Below are 13840 nucleotides of genomic sequence, written 5' to 3'. Positions count from 1 at the left end.
GTCATAGATGTTGGACGCCACTCATGATGATGATAAGGTGTTCAAGTAATAAGGTGCATCTGTGTAAAGGTGTTGTTTGATGTCTGTTTGCTATCAAGCTGTACGCTGCACATGTTTTTCTCTACTACGTCAGGAGTCAAGGAAGTTTTCAATAGGTGAAAGCCAATAGCTGCAGCCAGACAAAAGATAAAGTTCTTACTACTACTACTTAAATAAATATCAGTTTTGTACTCTTTAACACTAATGTATGTTTAAGAGAATTGTTTCCATCAATTTCCGAAATTCAACGTCAACGCTTATCAAACTGTTACTGGTTCATAGGGGTTGAATATATTTATCTTTTATGAGAATCGCTTGATAGCTTATACTAAGGTTTATCTAAGTTTTAAATAATAACCTTCCACAGCAGATGGCAGTTCCCCTCACTCGTTGGCCAACGCCTCAGGGTCGGGTGTGGCCAACTCGCCATTCGACAAGAAGCACCCGCAGTCCAGTGTCGACGAAATCGACAAGTCCTTTGATAAAGGTATGTACTACCGACACCTCTTAAACTAACCGACCGCTTTACTCCGCTCTGCTCTTTCATAATGGCAATATTCTAGTTTAAGATGTTGTAGAATGATACTCTGTATTTTCCCCATAATAAAGTGTTATTCTGCATAGATTGAGTGGCATTTGTGTTTTCACATATGCTTGTTTTAAGTCAGGGTGGAATTGGAAATAACTAAAATAGAATTTTAATGTTTAATTTGCTCACATTTGTAGTAGAGATTAGTACATTAAATTTGATTGGGATGCTGCATAGGATTTTTTGACATTCAATGTAATTAAATGTTATGTTCGCAGAGTACGAGCGTGAGAGAAGACGCCAACCCGTCCCCGGCGGGTATGTCCCCGCCACCACGGCCGCGCCCCCACAGCCGCAGCCGCAGAAGATAGACTACAACCTGTACCGAGAGAAGCGGGAGCGGGAGGAGCGCGAGCGGCGCGAGGAGAGGGAGCGGCGGCAGCAGGCGCTGCAGCAGCAGCAGCAGGGCGCGCGGGCCGGTGGAGCGCCCCCGCCCGCCGGGGCCCCCGCGCCCCGCGCCGCGCCCCCGCCGCACCACGCGCGCCAGCCCGCGCACCACCACAAGCCGCACCACCCTTGGCCGCCGCACAAGCCGCACCACAAGCCCCCCCACGACCACCGCCACCACCGCCCGCCCGCGCCCGGCGCGCCCGCGCCCGCGCCCTCCACTTCCGCAGCGCCCCCGGCCGCGGCGGCCGCGCCGGCGCCCGCGCCCGCGCCCGAGCTGCTGCCGCAGCGCACGCGGCCGCCCTCGCTGTTCTCCCCGGAGAACGCCACCACCCCCACCGCCGCAGCCGCCGCCGCGCCCCGCCGGCCGCCACACGCGCCCGCGCGCCCCAAGCCGGAGCCCCGGGCCGCGCCCCCGGCCGCGCCCGCCCCGCAGCCCGCGCCCGCCGCGCCCGCGCCCCCGCAGCCGCAGCCGGACCAGCGCCCGCCCAGCCCACACCGCAAGCGCCCCGACCCCACGGCCGCCATCCGCGAGATGCAGCCTCCCGCAATCCTCTCTCCGTTCTCCTCGCCGCCTTCTAAAGAAATGCCTAAGCAGCCCCGACAGAGGCAACAATCCAGTAGTTCCGAGCCAGAACTCGTCCCGGTTGTCAAAAAGATTGACGAGACCCCCGGGTACGAGAACGTGATTCGCGACTCGCAGCGCGGCGCCGCCATTAAGACGAGGCCGCCGGAGCGCGTACCCGAGCCAGTCAGACCCATCAACGGGATCGAAACCGACCCCACCCTAGTATCAAATTTACTGAAGGAGAGCTTAGCGAAACCTCCGCCGATCACAGTGAAGGATCGCAAGTCTCCCGACGTCAAGCGCGAGTCGAACGCGGACCACTCGGAGTCCGCGGGCGGCGAGGACGGTCACGAACACAAGCATAAGAAAGAAAAGAAGAAAAAGGACAAACACAAACACAAGGACCGCGACAAAAACAAGGAGGAGAGAAAGAAACACAAGAAGGATAAGGACAAGAAGAAGGAGAGCCCCGCGGCGGCCGCTCAGGCGGCGCCGGCGCCCGCGGACGCGGACGGCGCGCTGCGGATCACCATCCCCAAGGACAAACTGGCGCCCGCCACCAGCCCCGGCCTCAAGATCAAGATCCCCAAGGAGCGGCTGACGGCGCCGCCGCCGCCGCCGCACACGTCCAGCCTCAAGATCAAGATCTCCCGCGACGTGCTGGACGGCGCGCGCAAGCGGCCCGCGCCCGCGCCCGCCGCGCCGCCCGCCAAGCTGCCGCGACACAACGGAGCGCCGCACAAGGTAGGCATCTGGTCCGTGTGTCCCTACAGCCGCCCGCCGCCCTACTACGTGCTGCGCCCGCCGCCGCCGCTGTACTACGGCGTGCCCGTGGACTACTACTACGGCGTGGACTACCGCGGCTTCCCGCCGCCGCCGCTGGCGCCGCCGCAGCCGCCGCCGCCGCCGCTGCCCGCCATGCCGCCGCCGCCCGTGCCGCCGCCGCCGCCAGAGTAGACTAGCGACTTCTCAATAATGACCTTACACTGACATACTCAATTCAAGAGTCCATGTACTCCTACTTCGTTTCAAACTTTACTAAAAACGACCGAACACACTGAATGAAAACTAATAACATCAATCAAAATTAGTCGTAATTAAGACATCATGTGCTCTCAATGATGTTGGTGTAATCATTATTTTGAAGTGTATACTTAGTCCAATATGTACCTAGTAGGTAATGTAGTAGATTGCTAATCTAATCGCTAGTTAGAATTTTTTTGAACTGTTTTTGAGTACGTAAAGTTGTACAGTGGCGGTTTATTGTGCTTTGTAATATTTGTATAAAGTATTGCGTTTCAATCTTTGACTTTACAAAAAAGGGGAAACTGACTTTACTTAATTAAAAGAAGACAGTTTGTCAGGTTGATCTTGTGGAAAACTGATTATCAAAACTTTCTAATGCTAAAAGCAATAACCTCTTTCTTTCACTCCTCTATTTATTTCTTCTTTATCAAACTCCTTTCAAATAAACAACACTTGAAAACACAAGACTGATTATAAACACAACTCTGACATTAATAAATAAACTTAAATAATTACGTACATAGTACGTAAATGATAAGATTTATAGCAACAAAGATAATAGACAGAGATAACCGCCAATAGATCGCCACGTGTGTCACAATGTAGTTAATAAAATAACTATATGTATATGTTTTGTAAATTTATGAATGTTGAACGGATGTATGTGCAATTTGGGAATTGGTAGGTTTAAGAAATCTGTCAAATATGTTTATGTATGTATCGTAAAAAACATGAATACGGATTCTGAAAAACTGATCTTCTATTTCTGTTAATGTCATTACATGACGCCTACTGCTACATCTTATAGTAGTTGTTGCAGTTGTGGAAGCGTTACAGAACACTACACGCTGTAGAATGGAGTCTCTCATCCACAATTTGCTATAATATGACTTTAACAAGTCCACTACTTGTCACTAAGTCACCCTGATCACAAAGTGATCTACTGATCATGTATGTCATATGTTTGGTTGATCTAAATGTCGAAAACCGATAATAATGATGAGACGTAAGGTTTGACAGCCGAATAAATAGATTTTGCGTTGATCAGTCATTCAGGATCTAGGTAACTGCTGATATAAACTCAGGGAGCTGTATATAAACTTTGAGAAAGCTTTATTTTATTGAAAGTTTTTTTTTTATATTATATTTGTGCTGATGGAGGTGCAAAGTAAATTATATCCTAATATGGCCACAGTCACGAATCATATTAGTGGGTTCTCTTATATATACTAATAAAACAAACCACTACCACGTCGTTGCGTTTATATACGGCCAATATTTATATATATTTTAATACAGAAACTTTAAGAACTTAAAAAGACATGAGTTTGGAACTCATATATACATAGTTATAAATATGTTTAAAACATTTTAAGTACGAATAATACTTCAAATATAAAATAAAGTTTGTGGCAGTGGTGCCCTCAACTTAAAATAAGATAGAAATAAAATATATTAGAAGACCCAATAAGAAAAAAAGTCTCTGTTCGACTGTCGCCACCGCGCCGGGCTTTATCATTGGACTCTAAAAAATGTTAGACAAGGCATTCAAATATAAATAAAAGAAATAATTGCAAGGAACTGTGGCCATAATAGCATATTATTTAATTAAAGTAGACCTTTTTAGATGTTTTACGGCATAAATATATTAACACAGCAATCAAACTGTGCAATCATATTTATATATAATATATTAGTTCTAACGACTTATGTACAAACTATATAGGACTGTGTTACTTATACAGGGCTGGAATACATATATTTTATATTAAAACAATATATTTAAAGGAAGGTATAAAGGTTGCAAAAATCTAAATTTAATATGTTTCTAAAACATGAATATCTGAAAATACTTACTCCTAACTAAAGTATACTACTCCTATAATTAATAATTATTATTTAAAGTTACAAAATTTGACCAAAATACTCGTTCTTACTTTTTATTATCACAAATTAAACCTTATCCTGTAAATTGCTTTATCAATTTTGGTGATTGCTTATACAGTTTTGAGCCACATTGTACTTATATTATTTTTCTTAAAGATGTGATCTATCGGTTTCAAAACCTCTTTTAAAAACTTCAAAACTTTCCATTTTGAGATACCATTCTTTAAATATATTTCGTGAAATCATATTTACTTAATTATTATAATGTTGTTTATCTTAAATATTTATTATAGATAGCTTTTGCTACTAAATGTCGCCTGACAGCTTATATATTCCATATACACATACATTATAGAAATGTATTTATATTAAAAAAAAATATTTACATCACAATATGTGTGATATATATTAGTTATAAGATAAATTTCGTTTTTAATGGTTGCTTTTTGAAATAATAATTAAAATATTTATTTAGACAGGTGCACAATATGAGCAAAATTATTTATATTTGTCACTGAATGTAGGTTTTTGTTTATAAAGTAACTATTTATGTATGTATAAATAGAATTTTCGATTTATTCGCATTCCAATATTATAAGGACTCATTTTTTTATATTTTCGAATGTTTATTCTTTCTAATATATATATATATATATTTCGAAAATCAGTTTTCTATTTTATATAGTTTATAATGAATATATTTTATATATTGAGTGATTTATAAAGTTGCTGAATATCAACGTATAGGCAACTATCTGAACACATTACCATTTCAGCTTTAATTTAAATAATTAATCATTATTTTTAATCAATTAGCGACTTTCTTAGATAATTTGACCTCTTATTCTGATTTAAGTTGTAAAAAAAGTTGTAAATAAAATGCTTTGCTCAAAAATGATCAAAAAGTAAAAAAAAAAACATATATACAGGGTTTATCGTTAATGTTCCTTAGTCGTACGCTTTTGAAATTCACAAGTGTCAAGGAAATGTTTTTATAAATGTTTTCATAGATATTTACATGAAAATATATTCTTAACATCGTCCAAATAGATATTTTTTTACCTGTAAAGGTTATGGTTGGCTTCTAGTCATACTGAAATCAAATGAATACTTATTTACATGCTTAAAAAAATACAGAAATTTGAACATATCTAGTTTTTCTTTTCAGTGTATCTATGAAAACAATTGTAAAAGAAAATGATTTGTAAATTTTGTAAATAGTAAAAAAAAACTCAACATCTGATTATGGTGCCATTGTTGTTACCATTTGCTGTAGTTTATTAAACATTAAAATAAAATAAAAAGTTATATTTTTGATATGTTTTCTCCGAAAAGTACTTAATGCTTGATCATAGCCAATTAATGACAAGATATATGTTATTTAGGTTTCCATATTCTTAGTTTAAATAATTTTAAGAAGTATAGTTTGAATTCTTTTGAAATATGGCGTTTAATTTTCAAGATTTTGTCTTCGAATCATCTAGAAAAAGAAAACTAAAAAAAACCTCATCTTCTATCATTATTTTTTAAGTTTCAAGAGGCTAATTGCTGTATTTAGTAATATTGTATATTTTTCTAGATAGTTTGATTAGATCTTGAAAATTCACTTCGTATGAAAGGCGTTGCAATATCTCGGCATATTGACGGTTTAAAGTACATTCTATTCGATTTATTTTTCAGTGGAATTTGTCAAATAATATTGGCATGATGATAATGTGACGCATTTGTTTAATTATTAAGTATTGTGTTAATGTTAAAAAATAAATGAGTTTGTTTGTATTTCGACACTACAAATGAAAAATCCTTTTGCTCCGTTTGATACCGTATTTTACACAGCGACTGTCTATCTGATCTTTACAAAATATTTTACTGAGTAACACAGTCGTAATATGGGATATTTTAAGACTGGTTATCAGAATTTTCTGACTTCTAAAATCCATTTGACTGCCAGTATCTCTTTGTAAGACTGATTAATATCTCATTTCTTTGCTGTAAACACTAATAGTGAGTTTTTAACCCGTTTCGAATGTTTATCTAAATATTTGAAAACACTTCGTTAAAAGAAACCCGGTAAAGGCTTAGCCGTAGGTCCAACGCGTAAATGTTGATTCGCGTCCTTAAGCGCCAGCTCATGATAAGCGTGTAGAATCCGTTTTATCATTTATGTAAGAATCAGTTATTCATTAAGAAACGTATCTCTTGTGCAGTGTCGAAATATGAGTAAACGTTCAAACTGAGATTACCATTACGAATTTCATAATTATTTTTTTGTAAATTAGCATAAAATGTTTGTTTTCATAAGTTGAATCTATCGAATTTATTATGTTTTGAAAACGATTTATTTAATTAAAAGCTATGATTTCGTATTTTGAAGAAATTGCATTTTATTTTTTGAAAATCTTGTTTACTTTTTCTTGAGAAATATACATCAATATCAAGAAATATTGAGATGATTGGTTTACCATCTACCCTCACATATAAAATCTTTCTAAAATTATTTTTCTTTAAACAATAAAGACATATTTTTACGGGTATGCGTTTACAAATCACCTCATATCTACTTGAATACAACAAATTTATAATATACAAGTAAATGAGTGTTTCAAAACAATGAAGAAATCTTACATTAAGTATAGGGTCTTTTATACACAAGCCGACTCTAGTGACCGATAACCGACGATGTTAGTATTTCAACTACCACTCATACTTCAGACTAGAGTTTTAAGAATCTGTTTGGGTATCGGATACTTGATCGCCTCTTGTATAAAAGGCTTTATTCGTTTCATCGAATTTCGGTGTCTTTCTATAAACTAATCAATATTGTTTTTATATTGCATGTTATGTTGCTTAGATACACTTTGCGCGCCTACTATGACCCTAAAGTAGGACTGTTGCCATAATGGGTGAGATAGCGCTAGATATAATGTATTGCGCTCTCTTTCCCACGCTAGCAAGACTCCTGCTTCTGAGGTCGTAGTACAGGCACTGGTCTGTCTAATTGCACATTTATTTTTTTCTCTATTATTTAGCTGTTATTATTTAAGTTGTAAAAATTGTTTTTAGAAAGAAGTATTTTTTTATTATTTGTTTGTACTGCTTTTTTACTGAATAGATGGATGGATGTCTCTGATTTCTTGGCATATTTCTTTTTTACTTTTTTAAATGCGTATTTGTTTTTTTTTTTTTTTGGAAATTAGAGACTTGTTGTTGTATGACATTTTTGTGTACATTTTTATTATGTATAAGAAATGTCTTGAATCCTTTTTTTTTGTAGATGGCAGTATGACTGTTATTTCTGAATGTTTTTAACCGTAAGACTTACACTTGACATTGTCTTACGGCATTTTTTTTTCTTATTTTGGACCTTACATTTTGGCAGTAAAAAGTACTGACAGCAAAACTCTTTCTCCGAGTACTTTTTTTTGCGAAAATGTGGTCTAAAATTTAAATGTTTAAATGTAACAGCTAAATGATAGCTTGCGCGCAGCTGTGTATATCGTGACCTCTTGGGGCTCGCGACTTTTTCAATAGAACATCGATTTGGAAAAGTCCATTTTGGGTTGCAAAACGCACATTGCTGGGTTCCCTCGCTTTCTAATACCCTGGTGGCGGGACGCACTATACAAACTGGATTTTTATATTTAAAACAATCCCGTATGTATACGTGTATATACACGGACAGCTGTGGGATATAACGTTTATAAAAAAATCATCTTTTATTTCTTGGTTAGACTAAAAAGATTCCGGTTTCAGAAAGGCTTAATTTGTTTAAAAAATAGTTTTTCATCATATTATTTTGTTCATTCGACGAATAATCGTTTCTCTCATTTAAATCTGAGTTTCCCTGGTTGATCATGTTACAAGTTTATTTAAATCGCTATGATTGGTTGTATTACTTTAGTTAAACATTAAAGCTATCTTTAAATTTGACAGCAGATTAAAATGTAGTCTTCCAGAGGCTGGTGTTCTGATTACTATGAGCTCTTAAAGGGACTGTAGCTGGTGTGGAAGTAAGATGGCGATACACCCAGTGTTTCCGTCTCGCTTTCACAATGACAAGAGTATTTAGTCTCGTAACACGTACATTGATAAAGTATTCGTAGCATACAGTTACAATTTGTACGGAGAATTTGATTATTTAATCTCTGTGTTAATTGTAACGTTGCTTTTCGAATATTTCGATTTAATTCGTGCTAGTTAGAGGAAGCGAGAAAGATAGACTTTATTGCGTATAGCTGCATAGCAGCATTTCATTTCCACATTTTTGAGACTTTAAACTTTAAGAGCGCATAGTATACAATTAAAGAAACGACTATAATTTAGAAATACTAGTATCCCATTGCTGTGCGTAACCCTTGCAGCCTCATTAGGAACGACGACACACGGCTGTGCGCTCACCACGTCCTACGGTTTGCAGGTCGTCGAGCCGGCGTTGGGGAACGGCCACATTGGAAAGTGACCTCACTGGCTTCCCATCCCGGATAGCGCTTCGTGTGTCGACGTTCCTCAAGCAACAACTATCGGACCTCATAGTGTAGTGTAACTACGGTTAACGTTTTTTTTTTCACTGTTTAACTGTTTTTTTTCCCCTTCTCATTTTTTTTTCGCCTCGATTTTGGCTTTGTATTATAATATCACTGTTAACAGCACTGTAAATATGTGTTCGACTGATTGTTTTTAAGCCAAAATCGTGGTTCAATGGCGGGTCATAGGTGCGGGGGAGCTAGCTATACTAATAAAACGGCATTTGACGCCGTCACCCACCCTGCAGGGACGAAATGGGGGTCGATATTCAATACATATTTCGGTGTCATATTTTTTAACAAAGAAGTATAAATTCTTATTTGGTTTTTTTTTTGTGGAAGTCATTTTTGACATTTCTTTTCTACACATTTGAATAGTTACTATATAAATGCAAATCTATTCTAAAATAGCTCGCTGTTATTAATAAGTAAGTACCTTAATTATGGGAAAGAAAAAAATATTTGCACATAATACACATGCTTCAATAGAAAAGTTTAAAAAAAATGAATATACATTTTTATCATAAAATATGGCACTGATCTATTATTTGTTTCAACAAAATCGACAGCACACCGGAGGTTACTAAATAAAAAAATAAAACAAAACATAAAAGTGACAAAAATGCTAACACTCCGATTGGCTGGCGATAGTGACTGTTGTTTGTAAAATGGTGAGATTTTTAAAAAATAATTTATATTGTAAGTGTATATTTTGTAGGTATTAGGGCCTGTCTAGATTTTTATAGTATTTTTTTCCTATTCTGGCTGGCCCAACACTTATCGTACGATCCGAAAGCAGTGACATCGGACCACTTCGGAGAACCGAACATTGCCGAAGACGCCATGCTGTGACGTCTCACACGCGGAGTACCCCGGTGTCACTGCTGCTCGTATCGATAGTGTCGATAAAATTATTCTATCGATATCGATACTCTACGGTAACAAGCTTACTTTATGTATATGACGATTCTTATGAATAATTCTGATTAGGTGTTAAAAATAAATTAAAAAATACAAAACAAAAAATATTATGACGTAGCGTTGTGTGATTGGACGAATGAATTGCAAAAAAAATATTAAATTAAAGCAAAAAGCGATGTATAGATATCGAGAGTTAGTTTAAGATGTCGTTAGTTAGACAATTGTGAATTTAATAGTATCATTTAGGGTTGTTGCAAGCTGGCGACTAGTCGCTGCGACTTTTTAGGTCAATAAATGAAAATATTGTAAATTCAACGAATAGAAAATAAGTTTGTATTGTCGCATTTACTGTGAAATATAAGTTGAAATACATTTTTGTACGAGAAAGTATGATTTATCATGTGAACATGGTCCCTTCCCCTAATAATCGTGAAGAAACTACTAATATTTAGATAATTAAATACGTTTTGTCTAGCCAATAGCGAAACAATATTCTAAATACCTAAAAGAAATAGAGAGAGATAGGTTTAGGTACTGCTGCGACTAGTCGCAACTGCGTTTTAAAGTCGCAAGCGAGCAAGTCTTATCGATATGTAAAAGTTAAAAATGGTGGATAAGTGTTATTGTTAATAGAATATTTTCTTGAACAACTAGTGAGGCCATTTTTATGCTGTTCTTTAACGTTATACTTATCGATGCGATTTAAACTTAAGACTAAAAATAAAGCGGCTAAAAGTCTAGAAGCACTGCGATTAGTCGCGAACGCGAACTGTCGCCCAACATGTAACAACTCGACTCTTTTTTTTTAGTTAGACGTTAGCGATTTGTTAAAAAAAAATATTGTTAATTTCTTTTCTAAGGCTAGATATTGTAAGTGTACATAATTTTTGTGTATCAAGTAGATTGAACGCGCTAGCCTTCGCACCTACTTCGTTTTGGCTTCAAAACGTACCGCCGTTTCGAACAAAGAGTGTGTTCAGATTGACAATTATTGGGCTTAGGCTGCATGCACACTAGGCTAAACGATTCTTTTATTTGCGACTTACTCGCGAGCATCGATTTGCTTATGTGTGCTTACCCTTATATGAGGGTAGAAGAAAATACTATTCAATTAAATTTTTTTATAATTGATTTCCATAAAAATATGTGCACGGAGATTTAATCAATTTTACCTCAAAACATTCGCTGGGATGTATCTTTCTTTAGCAAAATTTGCGCCTCTATTGCGCGATAATTGCCTCGACCCGCTCTCTGAACACACTCCAATTTAGTCAATGTATTTATGAAAAAAAAAATGGTAATTTTGTATAAAGTTAAACATATTAGTAAAGAATCGGCCAGGTTTCTTAATATGTGAAAAATGTGATATAATAATGTTTCGATTCAGGTAAATAATGGTTGTAAACTTATATATTGTTGTATTGTCTATACGTAAGTTGATTTTATTACGAAAATAATGATTTTAGTCCAGTTTTAGCAGAAACACTAAATTCAATACTACCAACGAAACACTAAGTTAGATAAATATTTAAACATTATTATGCTTTCTAAGGAATATGTCAATTAAGACATTCATCCAATAATTTAGCTGTTGAACACAAACAAAATCTTGATAGTTAGTAGTCTTAGCTCTCAGGGTACCAAACATTAATAAATAATCTAAAAAAACGCGTTATAAAATAAGTTTTAAAGGAAACAATATAAATATCAGAATAAACTAAACACTCTTTCAAGTCACTAAAACTGGACTAAATATTATTAAAACGCAAGACTTACCCGAAACGTTGTAGAAAGCTTTCTACATATAATTGTTACTGTAAAACGTTACTGTAGCCGTTTTGTAAATTTAGCTAAGAAACGACCGCTTCTTAAACGTCTTATAGTAAAATCAACTATAACCACTTATGATAGAGGTGATTTTGAATTGTTGCCTACTTGGAAAGAAGTTAATACTTGCTTTGGAATAAATCTTGGAGGAGAATTTAGCACTATTCAGCTTATGTCCAAAGAAAACGCCGATTTTGTAAAGAGACCCTCTCAATACCTTTATACCTATACCTTTAGCCTCATAGCTGAATAGAGTTTATATGTTTGTTGAGCCACTATCTTCTTACTAAATGTTATGCCTACTTTACTTTTGGTCTCCAATACTCTGATCAATATTTCGAATCTACTCATCTCAAATGTGATTGGTTGACAAAAGGATTTACAACCAATCTAGAGTGAAGTTTAATAGTGGGTTAAAATTTTGCGTATTCAGTAGTCTTTTAGAAGGCAGTGGAACAAGCATTTTAACTTTTAGGAATAGTGAATAAAAACTTTAGTAAAAGGGCGCTAGTTTACTTGAAAGCTAAATTTCCAAAAGCTACAGAAACAGGCTTACAAAATATTTATACAAATGAACTTGGCAATACTCAGGTTTTGCGATAAACAATGTTTTTAAATTGCTGGTCGTATAGGTGACAATTTTGATTAGCAATGAGTTTTGGGTGGACTCACAATTAAACAAACATGTTCAAAATATCTTCAGGAGGCAAGGTTAGACAGAGGTAAAAAGTAGGCAACCTGCTATAAGCTCTAATAGGAATTTGAGATAGCGGAAAAAGCAGCATCTTTATCGGGGAAAATATTACAAATCAATTTGAATCTTATTGACGTGACTAAAAAGTTCACAGTCAGAAAGCAAAGGAGCAAGCGAGGTGCCAAAAGACTTCTAGCGACTCAAGACCCCACGCTCTATCATTTGATCATACTCTATTCTTTCTACTACCCTTACTAGCAATTGTTGTATTTGTGGGATCCTAACAGCCCACACAACAGTACAAATCTTACAGTGGCATCTCTCTTCCTCAAATGAGGTGGTGTTCCTCCAGATTGTTTTTGTACGAGCCTTACTTCCACAACTGCAATATGTAGGCTCTTATTTTCAGAGCTTATATAGTACAGGTATTACTGTAATGTGGAGTTTGTTGAATGAAATGGCTTAAAAAAGAAGGCAAAATATAGCTTGATATTATAGGCAATCAAATTTGCTGAATATAGTAGGAACTGGGTAAATATGTAATAAGACAGACAAGTGTTGGAAAAAGGGGAGGCCTACAATATATATACTCAGTACCTAGTTAGTGTTTACGGGCGGCTGAAAATCGCTGATTCAAACGAATCATAAAGGAAGGTGTTGAGCTTGAAAAAAATGTATGTTTTTTGTTTGACAAAAAGTAAATAGTAAAATAGCAAGGAATCCAGCAATACGGGTAAATTAAAATAAATGAGTTCACCCAAACTCACATTAGCCATTTATATAAAAATATATACATAAGCAAACTTAAGACTTCGAACTTTCAATATATTCAAAAGTTTAAAATAATATCCAAAAAATTACTAAAACATATTTATGAAACAATATCTTATAAATTGGGGCGAAATGCGCCTTATAGTCTAAGTGATAAAAACACTAGTACGTTTCCTGACACTTCCTGTATTTTTATAAGAAATGTAAATAGCTCGGAATAATAATTATAATTAATAGGCTTCCATTTCATATGTCGAAATATTTAGATAGCAAAAAAAATGACCATTCAAGCATGTTGTTATTACAAAAGGGATAAACAAAAATCTAGTAAAACTATCCATTTTGATGTCAAATAAAGTCTGATTTTATTGTTCGGAAAACCGGCGTAAGACCTTTTATTTAACATATTTCCCTGTAATATAATGCTTAGTATAAAGCTTAAATTAACTTGAAGTTACATTAGATAGAAGAATTTCAATATTAAGGTGCATGTTATGAAGTGTTATCGCCATTTTTGTCCAAGGTTCGTCACTAAAACAATGATGATCTTAAGACTTCATAATAAAACCTTTTGATCGATGGAAAGTTCTAGTGTTTTTATATAATAA

General features: G+C 36.5%; 1 protein-coding gene across 1 annotated transcript in view; it reads left to right on the top strand.

Annotated features, from left to right (window-relative positions):
• The window catches only part of LOC113504303 (cyclin-T-like), a 31192-nt gene extending 17576 nt beyond the window's left edge, over positions 1-13616 (top strand). Inside the window, exons 7-9 of the mRNA XM_026886560.1 lie at positions 407-526; positions 847-2327; positions 8914-13616. Coding sequence (XP_026742361.1) covers positions 407-526; positions 847-2327; positions 8914-8955 — 1643 coding nt within the window. The 3' untranslated portion in view covers positions 8956-13616. The remainder of the gene's footprint in view (positions 1-406; positions 527-846; positions 2328-8913) is intronic.
• Positions 13617-13840: the final 224 nt, after the last annotated feature.

Source organism: Trichoplusia ni, chromosome 21, assembly GCF_003590095.1.
Source record: "Trichoplusia ni isolate ovarian cell line Hi5 chromosome 21, tn1, whole genome shotgun sequence".
Classification (NCBI taxonomy): domain Eukaryota; kingdom Metazoa; phylum Arthropoda; class Insecta; order Lepidoptera; family Noctuidae; genus Trichoplusia; species Trichoplusia ni.
Note: the sequence above shows the minus strand (reverse complement) of the source record. Positions and strands in the feature narration are given on the sequence as shown.